At 39.1% G+C, this 16510-nt stretch overlaps 1 protein-coding gene across 1 annotated transcript in view; it reads left to right on the top strand.

The window, feature by feature from the left end:
- Positions 1–15733, top strand: part of armc2 (armadillo repeat containing 2) — a 28922-nt gene extending 13189 nt beyond the window's left edge. The window contains exons 7-17 of the mRNA XM_074685328.1: positions 2142–2326; positions 2432–2534; positions 2922–3136; positions 4608–4753; positions 6927–7026; positions 8721–9012; positions 12060–12182; positions 12263–12376; positions 12584–12716; positions 14785–14939; positions 15081–15733. Coding sequence (XP_074541429.1) covers positions 2142–2326; positions 2432–2534; positions 2922–3136; positions 4608–4753; positions 6927–7026; positions 8721–9012; positions 12060–12182; positions 12263–12376; positions 12584–12716; positions 14785–14939; positions 15081–15199 — 1685 coding nt within the window. The 3' untranslated portion in view covers positions 15200–15733. The remainder of the gene's footprint in view (positions 1–2141; positions 2327–2431; positions 2535–2921; positions 3137–4607; positions 4754–6926; positions 7027–8720; positions 9013–12059; positions 12183–12262; positions 12377–12583; positions 12717–14784; positions 14940–15080) is intronic.
- Positions 15734–16510: the final 777 nt, after the last annotated feature.

Below are 16510 nucleotides of genomic sequence, written 5' to 3'. Positions count from 1 at the left end.
ATTTGAAAGATAAATGTTAAATATTTATCGTACCAAATGCCTGCTGGCTCATGCATAAAACACCTCTCAGATTCAGCGGGAAGTTACAGCGACGGCGTCGAGTGTGAGACGGCAGCCAAGCATCTGTAGAGACGGCCAGACCCGGTTATTTATGCAGGGGAAAAAAAAAACATTTATTTTAACTTTTAAAAAAAGAAACAAGGAAAAGACTCCACCCTTTCCTTTCCTCTGCGTCAGGATTGGTGCAGAATTAATCCAGTTTAAACTGAACGCTGCTAAAAACTGAAATCTTATCAAGTGTTTTTGTCTTATTTTCAGTAGAAAATGTCTATTTAGACTAAATATGAGCCACATTTACCTGACCAGTTGAGAAAAATGTCTTATTTCAAGTTATTTAAAAACAAAATGAGGTCTTAATTAGATAGATAGATAGATAGATAGATAGATAGATAGATAGATAGATAGATAGATAGATAGATAGATAGATAGATAGATAGATAGATAGATAGAATTGATGTAACATGTAAAAAAAAATCTGCCAATGGAAAAAAAGAAAAGTTATGTATATCAAGACATTATTCTAGTTTCAAGCAACATTTTTCTTCCATTGGCAGATTGTTCAGAACTCATAATTGTCTACAAACAACTTGAACAAGACATTTTGCCAGGGGCCAACATGTTGCATGTAGAGTGGGTCATTACTTTGTATGATTTATTTGTTGGTCATGGACACCAAACTGTTTTTGTCTACAGTGATATTTTTTACTATTTTTTCTCCTGTGTTTGTCTGGAGATCCTACATGTAACCATGGCTGCATTGTTTACATGTGAAATCAGCTGTTAGCAGCCTGTAGCATGTCAATGCTAACTGGTGCAAGGCCAGATGTCTCCCACAAGTTGAGGACGACGTGCTGGTTCTCAGGTGTGAGCTAAGAAGTGACGACATAGAATAGAATAGAAAATACTTTATTTATCTCCAAGGGGAAATTCAGGAGTCACGGCAGCAATCGAGAAACCAGAAGTAAGAAAGTGTATAGAAAGTGCAAAAAGGTACACAAGAAAATAGATGCTGACAGCTTGTCCATCATTGTCCAGTCAGCTAGCTCGTCCATCTTATTGGAGATAGATCTTATGTTCCCAACAAGGATGGATGGAAGGACAGGTCCATGTTGTCACTTCTCAGCTCACACCTGAGAACCAGCACCTCCTTCTCCTCACCTTGTGGGGAAACATCTGGCCTAGCACCAGTTAGCACTGACATGCTACAGGCTGCTAACAGCTAATTTCACTTGTAAACAATGCCGCCATGGTTTCATGTAGGATCTCCAGACAAACACAGGAGAAAAGTAGTAAAAATATCACTGAAGACGCAAAAAGTTTGTTGTCCATGACCAACAAATGAGCCATACAAAGTAATGATCCACTCAAAATACAGAGATGACAAAAAAGAGACGAAAAAAAATTACAAGAAACGGACAAAGAAGAGAGAGCTGCTGCAACAGGCAGCTACTTGGGCAGCGCCTAGCAACAAAAAAAAAGAAGAAAAAAAAAAAAAATATATATATATATATATATATGGAAAACATATGGACATAGACCTGTCCTTCCATCCATCGTTATTGGGAACATAAGATCTATCTCCAATAAGATGGACAGGCTAGCCATGCTAACCCAGCAACAGAGAGAATACCAGAAGGCAGAGTAGCATCATGCTATTCACAGACATGGCTAACAGAGCTAACATCAGACACCACAGCCACATGTGAGGAGCTTCACCTGCTGTGAGCAGACAGGATCCAGGAGACAGAGACTGAACAGACTGCTGAAGAAGCTCAGTCCTGGACCCTGTGGAGGTGGAGGCTGACTGACTGGACAATGATGGACAAGCTGTCAGCATCTATTTTCTTATGGAGCTTTTTACACTATTCTATTCTATAAGATTTCAGTTTCTGGAGTGATTAATGCAGAAGCTTAAACCTTATGTAAATAATGAACTCCACCACGCCGTAAAGCTGAACTTTACTGCTCCAACATGCGACCACGTATAGAAAACATCACATAAGAGCTTCTTTCTCCGGCTGTTTGATTTCTCTAAGCGCGCCCTGAACTTGACATGTATATATTTTTTATGTCTGTGCCAGGCAGCTCTGCGGCCTCAGTGGACCGCCTGTGTGATTTGTGCGACGCTCTCTACACCACCTTGGCAGAAGCAGACCTGCTTGGCCGCCGCTCTAAGAGGAGGTCGGGGATTCTGCGAACGCTGTTCCGCCTCATCGACCTCAACTCTGCCCAGCTGAACCTGCACATCGCCAAGCTCTGCCTCGCTGTGAGTCAGCCGTGTCTGGGCTGTCGTACCCTCCCAACACAACGGCTTCAAATCCAAAAAAAGAAAAATGTGTGAACTGTCTTTCACCTTTTTGTTCCCTTCCAGCTGAGTGTCAGCGGAAACAACCTGCTCAACATCTGTAAGCTCGTCTTCCAGATCAGCCGCAGTGAGGACAACGACGCCCTCTTCCAGAACAACTCTATCATAGGTGGAGAACTGATTAAAGATCTATTTAGACATACGTGACATGATGTTACAGACTTGTCTTGTCTTGGCTGGCCAGATTTTACCCCTTATTGCACAAAAATACCTCTAGACGTCCTCAAGAGCTGCCCCAAGAGCAAAATGCCCTTTACTGGCCTGGGGTGGATTTTTATTAGCCTAACAGTGGACGCAGAGACCATGGCGACAGATATTTTTACCAATTGGGAGGATGTAGAGAATAAAGAGGAGGGGACCAAGCACCAAGCCCTGGGGGACGCCATGGGTCAAGAGAGGGGTTTATGTTGGTTCCTCTTTTGGAAAACTTTGTTAAGCTCCGGACAGATTTTTTTTGCAGCGTATGGATTCTGACATTTCTTTTCTCTCCGTTCAGACTCACTCCTGGGCGTCCTGAGCAGCGAGGATGTTTCCTCCTCTGGTGAAGCTCTGCTTTATTGTGTCGGGACTCTGAAGTTCCTCTCAGGAAACTGTGCGGTCCTCAAACTCCTGCTGGACAAGAACTGCATGGGTGTTGCTCAGAAACTCATCAAGAGGCTCTGCACAGTGGAAGGCGAATACTTTACTGTCGCAGGACACATCTTGGTACAGGTGTGTCCCAGTCTAGAAACTTAAAGTGCTTGGAGTAAGGGATAATGCCCGTCCAAGTTTGCATTATCAAAATCAGGTCAATTCAGATTAACTTTCAAAATGTTCAATTTTTGCAATTTTTTTTAATTAATTAATTTATTTATTTATTTAAATTTTTACAATTTCAGAAAAAAAGAATTTTCCCAAATTTTGTAAGTTCAATTTTTTAGGATTCTAAAATGTTTTTGAAATTTCTTTTTTTCAAATGTTGCAAATTTTTTTTTAACTCTTTGAAAATTTGGGAAATTTAAATTCTTTATGACATTTTTGCAATTATTTTGTTTTAAATTTTTGTAATTTTTTTGTTTTGTTTTTAATTGCTATTTTTTTACTGTAAAAAAATTAGAATTTTTCCAAATTTTTGTAAGTTATTTTTTATTTTTTTATTTTCTTAGTTTTCAAATATTTTCTTAATATCTCTTTTTTATGTAGCATTTTTTTTAATTCTTTGCAATTTTTTTAAATTTCAGTTCTTTTTGAAATCTTTGAAATTTTTGGTTTTTATTTTTTTTCTAATTTTTTGAAAAATGTTTTTTGCAATTTTTTTTCAAATTTAAATTCTTTGCTAAATTTTTGAAAATTTTTTGCAATTTAAAAAAGCAATCCCATGAACAATTTAATAATTTCAGAAAAACTTCTCATTTAGATAATTATTCACTAGATTATAACTTTGTTTCGAATTGTATGCCCTCTATAGTCTTTTTTGTGAAGATAAAGTGAATTTTGTGGATCTGTAATGACTTTAATCCAGGTGAGCTAAAGCATCATAGCTCCTTTGAAAGTAAAGGTTACAGGCCCCTGACCCCAGACCATACTATAAAATGATTTAATGCACTCCTACATCTGAAAAACAGTTATACTAGGTTAGAAATAAATTACCACAGTTAGTTCTCTGTGTTTTTTGGCTGATCCAGATTTCCCCGCTGTTAGACTGAAATGTTTTTGTTTGTGTCTGGTATCGAAGCTGCTTCCAGGGCGTAATGTTCTCTGCTGACCCGACCACTTTGGTCTAAAACAAACCAAACTTCAATCCCTCCAAAATGATCACTACAAACGGCACGAGAAGGCCCAAGCAAACATTCCCAGCCAGCGTTTCATTTGATATCTAACACAACTCATTAAGCTGTTAGTGGAGGGAAATGTGCAGACCATGACTTTTCCAGAACGTTCAGTTCTGCCGCGTGTTGGAAATGACCGTTTTCCTCTCCTGATAGAATGATTTATGTGCTCACTGAATAGTTTCCGGTCTCTGTGCCGTGTGGCGCTCTGCACAGGCCAGCAGCCAGCTTTAATGAGCACATGGTAGACATTGTGTGCCGGCCACGAAAGCAAAACACTGACATGTAATACTGACCCAAATATGAAAGCAGTCACATTTTAAAACCTATAGCAGCTTATCAAGCAGTTCAACTCTTCTCTGTGACCTCTGCAGCTCACTGCGGCCCTCAGGAACCTCGCTGATCACCCAGACTCCCGGCCGCTCTTCGTCTCCTTCTCTGTGCTGTCAGAGCTCTGTGAGGTGCTGCGTTTCCACCGCACAGACCAGGACATCTGCACCAACATTTCCAGGATATACAGGTACCACACGCACGCAAATAAAAACCACAACATCCTGTCGTTATGCAGTTTTACCCTCTATCTCCAGAGATCTCTTTTTCTAAACCTTCAGATTTCTTCCCACTCCCCCAAGGAGTCTTTGTAGTTTGGTTTGACAAAACAAACGTCTGAAGGGAAACTTTCGGTTGTCAGGCAGGATGTGGTTGTTATCAGTCTTTAGGTGTCTTCTGTCTCCGCTCATCTCTACAAGAACGAGCAGAGCAGTGACACAGCTCATTTCTGTTTTAGATATTTTTGACCTGTTTCAGTAAATGTAGTGCTATCGGCAGCCTGGTGTCTCTAAGACGTGTCTGTAACGTGTAATCGTTAGTGAATCCTGGTCATGTCCTGCCAGTCATTTACCAAGCAGAGCTAATGTAGTTTAGCCCTTTTAGCCTTTAGCTCGTGCTCTATCTCTCTCCTGTTTTTCTTTCTTCTGCTCTTCCGTCCTTTTTCTATTTAAGCTCCAGTGTCCACCATCACTACAAAATTAATCACAGAAATCATTTTCAGCAGAGACTTAGACATGCCGTAAATCAATCCAGTCCTGTTTGACCTGATCAGGAAGCTAAGACGTAGCATTTCAAAATAACCTATATTGGCGCTGGTAATCTCATTTTAAAGTCTGGATTAGGATCAGGATCATTAGGATGGTCCAGCTGCAGACCTCCACTCTCAGCCGACTCTCTTGGAGGCTCCACTGTCAGAAGGAAGTGATGTCAGAACATGTGGTAAAAATTTCAAAATAAAAGTTGCCTTTAAAGTTACATACGGTGGACACATCCAATTTTTCTGTGTTTTGTTTACCTTGGTTAACTTGATTACTCGATAGTGTTACCAAGGGGCAACATCCGGTTAGTAAAAATGAAGATTTTGTGGAAGTGCTAAAAGCATCGAGAATCCACTTGAGTCTGGCTGCAGAAAGACTGGAAGTCACGTACACACCCAGCCATAAAAATAGACTGTTACAGCGTTAAAAAACATATTTACAGCCTGGGTCTGAAACGCTGATTTCAGCACACACTGTACAGTGAGTGAATTTCTTTCTATCTCTGCGGTGTAGTAGTTATTAGGATCATTTGATTGTCCTATCAGAGACACCCCTCAGGTCATGTGACTGCCAGGCGCCCTGTAGCTGTTGGAAAAGAAACTCCTAGCCAGCGTTAAATCAAATGTGGTTGCATCCGCGGATTGGCTTTGTTTCACGCCTTTAGGAACAGACGGGTGATGTCGTGGAGGCTACGCCCATGTTTTATGCAGTCTATGAGTGTTACATTATCAAAAGAAAATCTATAACGATACGAGTCTCTGTTACTCAAAACTCTAAATGTCAAAAAACAAACAGAAAAATGTTTTCCATCAGGAAAATCAAATAAAACTTACATGTGGGCTATGGCTCAAATGATTGCTATTACCACTTCAAGACACTAGATGGCCTACTTCATCCAGTAACATTCAACAAAATGATAAACCGATGCCAGAAGACGTGCAATTTTTTAAAAATTATTTTTGTTTCATTAATATATAGAGATGGATACACCGGCCAATTTCAAATTTATTTATCTTTAAACTTTTTTAGCTCAATAAAATGCTGTTTTGTTTTTTTCTTTTTTCTTTTTTTTTAACTTAACATCCTTACATCACTTCCGTCTGACAGTGGAGGAGCCTCCAAAAGTGTTGGCTGAGGGTGGAGGTCTGCAGCTGGCCTTGTCTCACTTTTTCTGGATCACTTTCAAACTCCTCACAGTCTCTTTAAACTAAACTGGCTACGATGGTTGAACACCATGAGATAATTTCTCAAAGTCCTTGTTCAAGCTGTTCAAGATGAAGACGTACGAATCAGACGTCATCTTCAACAGCAGGACGCTGAGTTTCCAATATCGTAGTCTCATGTCTCAGTCTCTAACCACAGCACAGTTACTCCACCTGTGTGTGATGAGTAAAGTACAAACTGTAGCAGAAAGGAGTGTAACTTCATGTTCACGGTGGTACAGCGCTGATTTAACTCTCGCAGTGTGAATATTTTTCTGAGATAATGAAAGAATCTCAGGGCGCCGTGCTTCTGCGTTGATTGAATGTCTCCATATTTAGTCGGCGCAGCAGCGCGGCGTCTGCCAGGACTGATCAGAGGTGTTTGTCGTCCTCTGTCCCTCAGTAAACTCTCCTCTTACTCTGAGTGCCGCCTCGCTCTGGCCCAGACCCCCGACTGCTACCAGCTATTTTTAGAAGTGCTGAGCAAACACCACCAAAAACAGGTGAGTCCACCAGCTCCTCTGTGTGTGTGTGTGTGTGTGTGTGTTGGGAGCTTTTCCAGCGTTTATGAAGTCCACTCAGCGTGTTTACCCTCAGAGCAAGTTTGTTTATGAGCCTCAAGTCCAAGCACATCTACAGGACATTGTGTCCCTCTGCGCCAGGCTTGTGTCTTTCTCTCTGCCCCACTGTGTGTGTGTGTGTGTGTGTGTGTATGTGTGTATGTGTGTGTGTGTGTGTGTGTGTGTGTGTGTGTGTGTGTGTGTGAGTGTGTGTGTGTTTTGACATTTAATCAGCCCAGGAGGGGCTGGTAAGTCAAGGAAGGAGACGCAGGATGGAGGAGGAAAAGTAAAAACAGAAAAAAAACATGAAGGAGGTGAGATAGGGGTGAGACAGAGGTGAAGGGGAGGAGAGATAGAAAAGAGGAGGAGGAGGAGGAGGAGGGGGGAGAGAAAGGGGGCGGGGCTTTGGCATCAGACACTTCTGACATGTGTTCTTAATCTCATATGAAGTAAACACACACCCACGCCTTTTAATACACACACACACACACACACAGTTTGCACAGGAAGATGTGATGACTCCTAGCACAGCCTGTCCCGTCCTGATATCAAAGTCAGCGTACGTTTATTAGAGCGAAGTGTTCGTCTTTGCTCACCTGCTCCTCATGTTCTTCACTGAGCAGGCTCAGGATGCACAGGTGACGTAAACGCCGTCATTAGTTTCCTTTTTTTTTAAGTTCATGTGAGATAACAGACAGAAAGGACAGGGTGAAACATGTCTGTGAACTCACAGCCCCAGATATTTCAAAGCCAAGCCCATTTTTTTTAATGTTTATTCAGGGTGTCCACAGGGTTTCAAAAGGGTTAAAAGGTGATGATTCAAAATTGACAAGTTTACAGCCATAACAATTTAGAAAAAAAAAATTAAATAGGATTTTTTTTGCAATTTTTTTGGCTTTTCACTTTTTTATTTTTGAAGTTTCTAAAACTTTTTGATTTTTTTCAATTTTTTGAAATTTCTAAATATCTCGATTTTTTAAATAAATTTATTAAATTTCAATCTTTTGAAATATTTGCATATTTGGGGATTTTCACTATTAAATTTTTGTTAATTTTTTTAAATTTTACAAACTTTTTCAAATTTTTCTATTTTTTTTAATTGTCCAATTTTTTTTTTTTTTAATTTGCAGATGTATTCAAATTAAAACCTTCCAAAATTTTTGTTAATCTTTGAATTTCCCAATATTTTAGAATTTTGAAACTATATATATATTTTTAATTATTGCAAATATATTAAATATTTAAAAAAAAACTTAGACATCACATAAAGTTTCATTAATTTTTAAACCTTCTTTTATAGATAAGTACTCTTGTAATAATGCATAAATTTTTAGACACTTAATTGTCTTTATTGCAGAGATAATGTTGATTTTGTGGCTCCTAAATGACTTAATCCAGTTAAGCTGAGGAAAAATGGCTCCTATGGAATTAAATGTTTCCTCTTTGCATTAACCTCCTTTACCGTCCCCTGGTTGCTGCTTCCGGCACTGAACAAATGACGTTTTATTAAACTTCCTAAGTTCTGTTGCGTTTTTTGGCCTTACTATCACATCACAGAAATATCTAAACACTTTTTTTGTACCAGGCTTCAGGAGCAGATCGAACTCTAAAACACTCTCCCCCTGTTTCTCCTACAGGACCTCGTCGTGCGCCTCCTCTTCACCCTGGGGAACCTCACAGCCAAAGGTGAGGAGGCTCGGCAGCAGCTCTTTCAGAGCGAGGGCTGCGCGGACACGCTCCTGAATCTGTACGACGAATACCAGCGCAGAGAGGATCTCTCTCCTCCCAGGATGCCCTGCTCCGTGCAGGAGGAGGACGACGTGCTGGTGAAGCTGATCAGGGTGCTGGCTAACATGTGCATCCACCCGGCAGTGGGTCCAGCTCTGGCTGCTAACTCCACCTGCATCCAGCTGCTGATGGAGACGCTGGGTGGGCAGAATATTATCTTTATTATTTTATTATTATTATTATTATTATTTTTAATTATTATTATTATTATTATTATTATTATTATTATAAATATTATTATTATTATTATTATTATTATTATTATTATTATTATTATTATTATTATTATAAATATTATTAATAATAATAAATTTATTTTTATTGTTATCTTTATTATAATTATTGTTATTTATTTTTTGTTATTTTTGTTATTATGATTATTATTTTAATCATCTTTATTATCTTTATTTTTATTAAGAGTGACTGAACATTTGTTCATCATGAGCGCAGTCAGGGCAGAGGAAGACTTCCTTTTCACATGCAAAACTGTAGGAGAGAGAAAAACACAGAGAAGAGACTTTTCCACCAGAAGCACCAGGAACTTTTAGTTCCAGTAAACCTCTTCATGAAGCTAAAAGGTTCCTGTTGCCTCTTGTTGTCCTATGTTTCCTCTGAGGCCTGAAATTCTGTGGAGATTATGCAAACCAGATCAGGAATGTAGAGAGAAGCAGTGGAAGAAATCGAACAAAGCGCCTTCGTTGTGTACACCGCCACGCCACCCAGGTTCCTGCTGTCAAAACATAAGATCTCCTTAGTTCCTGAGGAAAGTTCCTGCTGTTGAACGGTAACTAAAGAGGCAGATGGAAAGAGACAAACACACAGATGTTGGACTGCAGTAAAATCAGTGTTAATATCTTTTGTTTCTGAAATGAAGAAGTCAAACCGTCAGTAGCAGAGCTGCTGCTTGTAGAGGACTCTTGAACTGTAAATCTGTGTCCTCCAGAGGAAGCTGCAGTTTAAAAATAGCTGTTTATTGCATTGTGTGTACAGCAAGTATCTGCAGGCACCAAACCACTTCCCCTGCGCTGGGAACAAGACCTGACGCTGGTTGACAAACACACTCCTGGTGTGTGTCGCTCCGCCAGCAGCGCTCCTCTCAGGGCTCTCAGCACATCCTCTCTGGCCTGCATGGTTTTTTGTTGTTGTTGTTTTTTCTCTGACAGAACGAAGCGCTCGACTGCAGGAGCAGGATGTTCTGTCACATCTCGCAGCCTCACGGCTCGCTCTGTGCGAGCATGTGTGTGAAATTCTCCCGTGTGGTTAGATGGTTTCAGGACAGGTTAACTGAAACACAGGTGGGTGTGAAACTCTCGATTTCTCCAGCGCCTGCCTCCCACACTCGCTTCAGTTTGGAGAACAAATTAGATAATCAACCGAGGCCAGAGCAGAGAAGAAAAGTCTGATCACAGGAGCGAGGACAGTGACAGGATCATGAACTGAGAGTGATGCAGCTGTGAGCAGAGGATTAAAGAGCAGGCCCGGACGATCCATGTCTTGTTTTGATCAAGTGCCTGTCAGGCTCTGCTGCTTTACATTACGAGTGCAGGGGGGGGACAACAAAGCCACATTTCCAGTCAGAGCCAGAAACGAAATTCAGAGTGACACCGGCGCCGGGTGACAGAAACCGCAATATCTGCGATTTATGAGCGAGCACACGACATCTGCTGCTATATCGGGAACAGACTGAGTTTCCGAGCGGCTCGGTGTGTCACAGCTGGTTGGGCTGGGTCACGCTGACCTCTGGATGCCAGCTCACGATCAACATCAGACAGAATTAACCACAGACTCTGCTTCTTTTAGGATAACACCACCAAGGTGAACTGTGATGTAAAGAAACACTGAAAACAAAGATATCTGTATCCATCAGTCATCACACACAAATCTGACAGGAGGGAAAGTTTTATTCAGAATCCTCTCATCATTTGACTCCAGTCATCAGACAGACAGATGGTTAAAGTGGGCAGTGACGTTCAGGGGCCTGAGAGCCAGCTCCTGCTGACCTGCAGTGCACATACTCCCTCTATTGGCTGAATTTTAAAGAGGGGGAACGATGAGAAAAGACCAGAAACTTCCCTATGAGCAGGAGTCTGCAACCTTTACTTTCAAAGGAGACATTTTTCTTCAGCTCACCTGGATTAAAGTCATCCAGGAGCTAAAAATCTACTTTATCTTCTCAATAAAGACAATTAAGTGTATAAATCTCTATACCTAGTGAATATATGGGGAAAATCTATCTAAATGTAAAAGTTTTGCATTTATGACTAACACATCTGATGTCATAATTTTTTATTTTTAAAAAATTTGAAAAATTAAAAAAAAAAAAGATTGAGTTTGCTAAGATTTCAATGCTTTAAGGATAATATTTATTTGATTTTTTTCTTTTAAAATCTTAATTTTTTGTTAAATACAATTGCAAACAAAATTCAAACTTTTCTTCAAATTTATTAAAAAATGCTTGAATTTCTTAAAAAAAAAAGAATAGGCAAAATTGTATTTTTTTTAATTTTTAAAAATTTCAATCTTCTTGAAATTTCAAAAAATCAGCAAAAATGTTTTTAAAAATTTGTATTAAAAAATTGAAAAATGAAAAGATATTTATTTAAAAATTGCAAAAGGTAAGTAAGAAATTGAAATTTTAAAGAATTGTAAAAAAAATTCAAATATTTTGAGATTCAAAAAATTTACAAAAATTTTAATTTTTTTAAACTTTCTTAAACTTCTATAAATTAGAAAAAGTTTTAAGTTTTTAGAAAATTGCCAAATGTAAAACATTTTGATATTGAAAATTTTGAAAAATAAAAATAAAATATTTTGAACCTCAAAAAATTGCAAAAATTAAGAATAATGCAATTATAGTTATTTAAAAAAAAAATTAAAAATCTCAAAGAATGCTCGTATTTGATTGCATATATTGATTATATTGCTCAACTCATCATTTTTTGTTTTTGTTTGCTACAGTCTTCCCACCACATCTTACTTGTGTATATTAATCCAGCACGTTGTCAGTTAAATGAATCCATCCACACAGAATTAAAATCTGTATTTTCTTCCAGATTAGTCTTTTTGTAGATTTAGTTATTTTTTCCAGGGCTGTAGAGGCTCCAGAGCCACTGGTTGCACACTCTTGCTCGTGAAAAATGAAATTAAAAATGCTGCTGATTCTCGTCTTTCTGTCCTTTCTGTGTCAGAGCTGAGGTGTGTGCAGGAAAGCGAGGAGCTCTTGGTAAACGCGGCCGCCACCATCAACAACCTTTCTTTCTACCAGGAGCAGAGCTCCGTGCTGGGACGCCATCGACTCACCATCGCAAAGTGTAAGAGGATGAAAAACAAAGTGTTTTTTTCTTTCTGGTTTTGCTTTTTTTCTCTTATTCTGTCGTTTTTTCTCCATCAGTGATGTTAAAGTTGCTGCTCAGCTCCAGCATGGACGCCGTGCTCGAGGCCACGCGTGTGTATGGAAATCTGTCACAGTCCGTGGATGTACGCGACTTCATCATGCAAAACAAAGGTAGACTCAGAGTTTAACACTTAAAAAAATAATAATATAGATTTCATACTCATGCATCACTGTTACACTCTGTCCGTACAGGAAGCTGCTCTGCACGCTGCACGTTATGTTAAGACTAAACTTATCTGAGAGGCTGAGTGTGTGTGTAAACACATCTGCTCACTGCGCTGACAGCAGCTCTCCTTCATTTCTCTTTCTGTCTCTTAGTGCATCAGTTTCTGGTGATGCTGCTCGACTCAAAAAGCGCTGAGGTGTGTTTCTCGGCGTGCGGCGTCCTCACCAACCTGGCTCAGGACTCCTCCAGCAGAGTCAGCCTCTCAGAGGAAGGCGCCGCTGCAAAGTAAGGACAGATGCATTTAGAAAACGTTACGACGCAGACTTATCATGACTGAACGGATGATCGTTTCACACAGCATCTATCAGGAAATGACTCATCCATTATGTTAGAAAAACTCCACTTTTACTGTTTTCCACGTCGTTTAGAGGTGTTTGCAGTTAGCTTAGCATATGTTAGCCTAAGGCATCTCACTGCTCCTTTGACAGGCAACAAAACCCAGCACATAAAAAGCTTCAATTAAGTTATTTCACTTTGTTGGTGTGATGTATATAAAGATAAATAAATACGGAGGATATGGTTTTTCAGGGCCGATATTGACACCGATAATCAGCAGTCAAGGAAGCTGATAACTGATATTTGGACCGATTTTCATTTGCAGTAAAAGTGAAAATATTAGCGTCAATATTTTGAATCAATATATTGAAGTATCTGGATTTTTGTTGATGGTTTTAAATTGTTATATTTTGTTCAAATTTTTTTTTTCTTACTTGAATCCTTCATTTTCAGTCTTTGTTTTTAAGAAGGGATGGGAATCAAAAACCGGTTCCTGTTGAGAATCAATATGATATGTTTCAATCCATCGATATCGTTACCCTTTGTGCTTAATGATTCCCTTATCTATTCTTTACATTGTGCCAGAGCCAACGGGCCTTACGTTGACTAGTCTGCTGCAGCTAGCTTAGCTTAGCAGTTAGCTAACGTTCCCCAAGAAAGCTCTAATGCAGGATTTTTAGCTTGAAGGAGATTCATATTCAGTACATTCAAAATGGTATAAATCACCTTATTCACCAAAATAACAAAATAGCACAAGCTTGATGCTAACGTATATGGGAAACTGCATTGATATGCTAGCAGTTAGCATACATCAGCATAACTTCAGCTTCAGAATAGAATTTCAACTTTCATCACAGAAACATATCACATCAACTCTTTGTAAAAAATACTGAGAATTTCAAATGCTAAAAGCTAACAGGCTAATGAAAGGCTCATGGCTGATGGAAAGGTTCCAAACAACTTAAACTATTGCTATAACCACTTTAAGACACTAGATGGCCTACTTGAATTATTAATATATAACAACACAGAACATCAACGTCACATTGTGTGAAATTTTGACCTGTTTCTGTTTAATTATGCCCAGAAATATCCAGACTCAGAGACCAATTACATTTTATTCACTCACAGTATAAACTTAATTAAATGTTGTTGACACAGAAAACCTGTAAAGCTACTTTTTGTACCAAGAAAATTCACAACAGGAATTGATAAAGAGTCAGATCGATAAGCAGAATTGGTATTGACAAAATCTTATCAATTCCCATCCCTGTTTATAAGCTGGGTTGGATAAAAGTTGAGATGTCAGATCCCCTGAATATTTTCTGAAAACTGACTCACACCAATGTGGGAAAACATGGCTCCTGACAAAGACTGTAGAAATCATCATCATCATCATCATCATCATCATCATCATCATCATCATCATTCAGCTTTTTCACTTGGTCTGGTGTTCAAAAAGCAAAATAAAAAGTGCAAAAATCAGAAATGTGAGTGAGTCGCAATTTAAGTCAAATCAGCAGATGGTGGGTGACTGTGGGTGGGACAATAAAGGCCAATGCCGATATTCCTCAAAATGCCGATAATCGGCGCCAGCAGCCGATAATAAAACCCTAAAGCTGAAGTCAAACTCTCTGAGGGTTTTTAATCTGCGAGTTATTAAAGATCTCAGGATGTTCTTCAGGTGAATTCTCTCCAAAGATTTTCAGTGTTTCCTGAACTTTTTTAGCGCTCGTAGCGTCAGCTCTGCAGCAGAGTTTTGGAGGGAAACGTGGTTTTGGTTTGGACGAACGGGCGTTAGCGTCAGCCTTCATGTTCGATGTTTGGAGGAGTTTCTGAGCAAAGTGTGAGCTTCCCTCTTCAGGAGAGGATCAGAGTTTCTTTCTCACACACACTCAGTGAAGTGAAGCTAATCTCACAAACCTGCTGGTCATGTGAATCCCTCTCCCTCCAGTCATCTGATGTGTGTGTGTGTGTGTGTGTGTGTGTGTGTGTGTGTGTGTGTGTGTGTGGTCAGGCTTGTGGACTGTCTGAGGGACCTGGGCCCCTGTGATTGGCAGCTGGCGGGTCAGGTGTGTCAGGTGTTGTGGAACATGCTCAGCGGGGGGTCGGAGCTGCTCCTTGACTCTGAGGAGAAGGAGGCGCTGCAGGAGATCCTCGTCACGTACTCAGGTCGGTACACGCCGTTATTACTGCTCCTTACGTAACCACGAAGGGAGACAGCACGCTCTCATTCACACCGGGGCCCTCGAGCACATGACCTCCACCTCACATCTGGACGCTGGAAACCAACCAACTGTGTTTTCTCTGCAGATGAAGAGGAGGCTCTGAGCTGGATAGACAACCAGGACATCAGGGACTACCACAAAGCATGCTGGGAGATAGAGTTCCTACCTGTGAGTCAGAAACTGGTGAGGATGCTTCAGCCTTGACTGAACTGGGACACAGAGCGTTAAGTTTTATATTTTATTTATATTTATTTTTAACACTGAGACTTTTTGAAGGAACTGTGAAGATTTATACAACAGTTTGATTTTCTCAGAGGAGACGACCTGAATCAGCTCGGTGGGAGTAGATATGGATGGCGTGCCTTCAGGATGTGTGAAAAAAGTGAAACCAAAACCCAGAAAATAAACTTTGGACATGAATTATTATCCTAACTAACTCTAACTGTAAAATACATCATACCTGTACAGAATCTGGCCACAAGGGGGAGCTCTTCATGTTTTGGCTTCACTTTACAGAAGAGGTTGTGCGTCCATCTTCTTATACAGTCCACAGTTTATGTCAAAGTAGATTTCAATTTAGCAGTTTGCGATAAGATCTGAAGAGGACGACATCATCTACATAAAAATAAGCTACACTGTAAAAAAAAAGACATCTTATCAGGTGTTTTTGTCTTAATTTCTGTAGAAAATGTCTTTTTGGACTTAATCTGAGCCACATTCACCTGACCAGTCCAGAAAAATGCCCAATTTTAAGTTCAAGCTGAATTTCTTGTAACATTTTAAAAAAATCTACCAATGGAGGAAGAGAAAAGTTTCTCGTATAACGTCATTTTTTCTAATTTTAAGCAAATTTTCGCGATTTTTTTTTGTTGCATTGGCAATTTTTTTTAACTTGTTAAAAGCAATTCAGACCTCGTTTTTGTCTTTAAATAACTTGAAATCAGACATTTTTCTTGACTGATAACTTGAATGTGGCTCTTATTGACTATAGTAAGACAATTTTTACTTTAAATAAGACCAAAAAACTTTGAAGTTTTCATATTTTTGCTGTGTAACTATTAAAAAACTTTGATTTAAATTTACACACTGCAAAACCTGAAATCTTTTAAGTGTTTTTGTCTTAATTGAAGTAAAATTTGTCTTGTTAGACCAAACATGAGCCACATTCAATATGTTAGGGAAAAATGTCTTATTTTGGGTTATTTTAAGACAAAATGAGGTATAAATTGCTTTAAAAGTAAAATAAAAATCTGCTCAAAATTAGAATGACGTCCTAAACCAAGAAACTTTTCTCTTTTTCTATTTGCAGATTTTTTTTTTACTTGTTAAAATTAATTCAGACCTCATTTTGTCTTTAAATAACTTGAAATCAGATATTTTTCTGGACTGATCAGGTGAATGTGGCTCTTATTAAGTATAATAAGACAGTTTTTGCTTTAATTAAGACAAAAACATGTCAAAGTTTTCAGATTTTTGTAGTGTTACTATTAATAATCTTTGGGTTAAATTCACACA

The sequence above is a fragment of the Halichoeres trimaculatus genome, unplaced genomic scaffold (assembly GCF_033239565.1).
Source record: "Halichoeres trimaculatus isolate MK-OKI-2021-1 unplaced genomic scaffold, fHalTri1.1 fHalTri1_scaffold_13, whole genome shotgun sequence".
In the NCBI taxonomy this organism is placed as follows: Eukaryota; Metazoa; Chordata; class Actinopteri; order Labriformes; family Labridae; genus Halichoeres; species Halichoeres trimaculatus.
The sequence above is the reverse complement of the archived record's forward strand: the minus strand, read 5'-3'. Positions and strand labels throughout refer to the sequence as shown.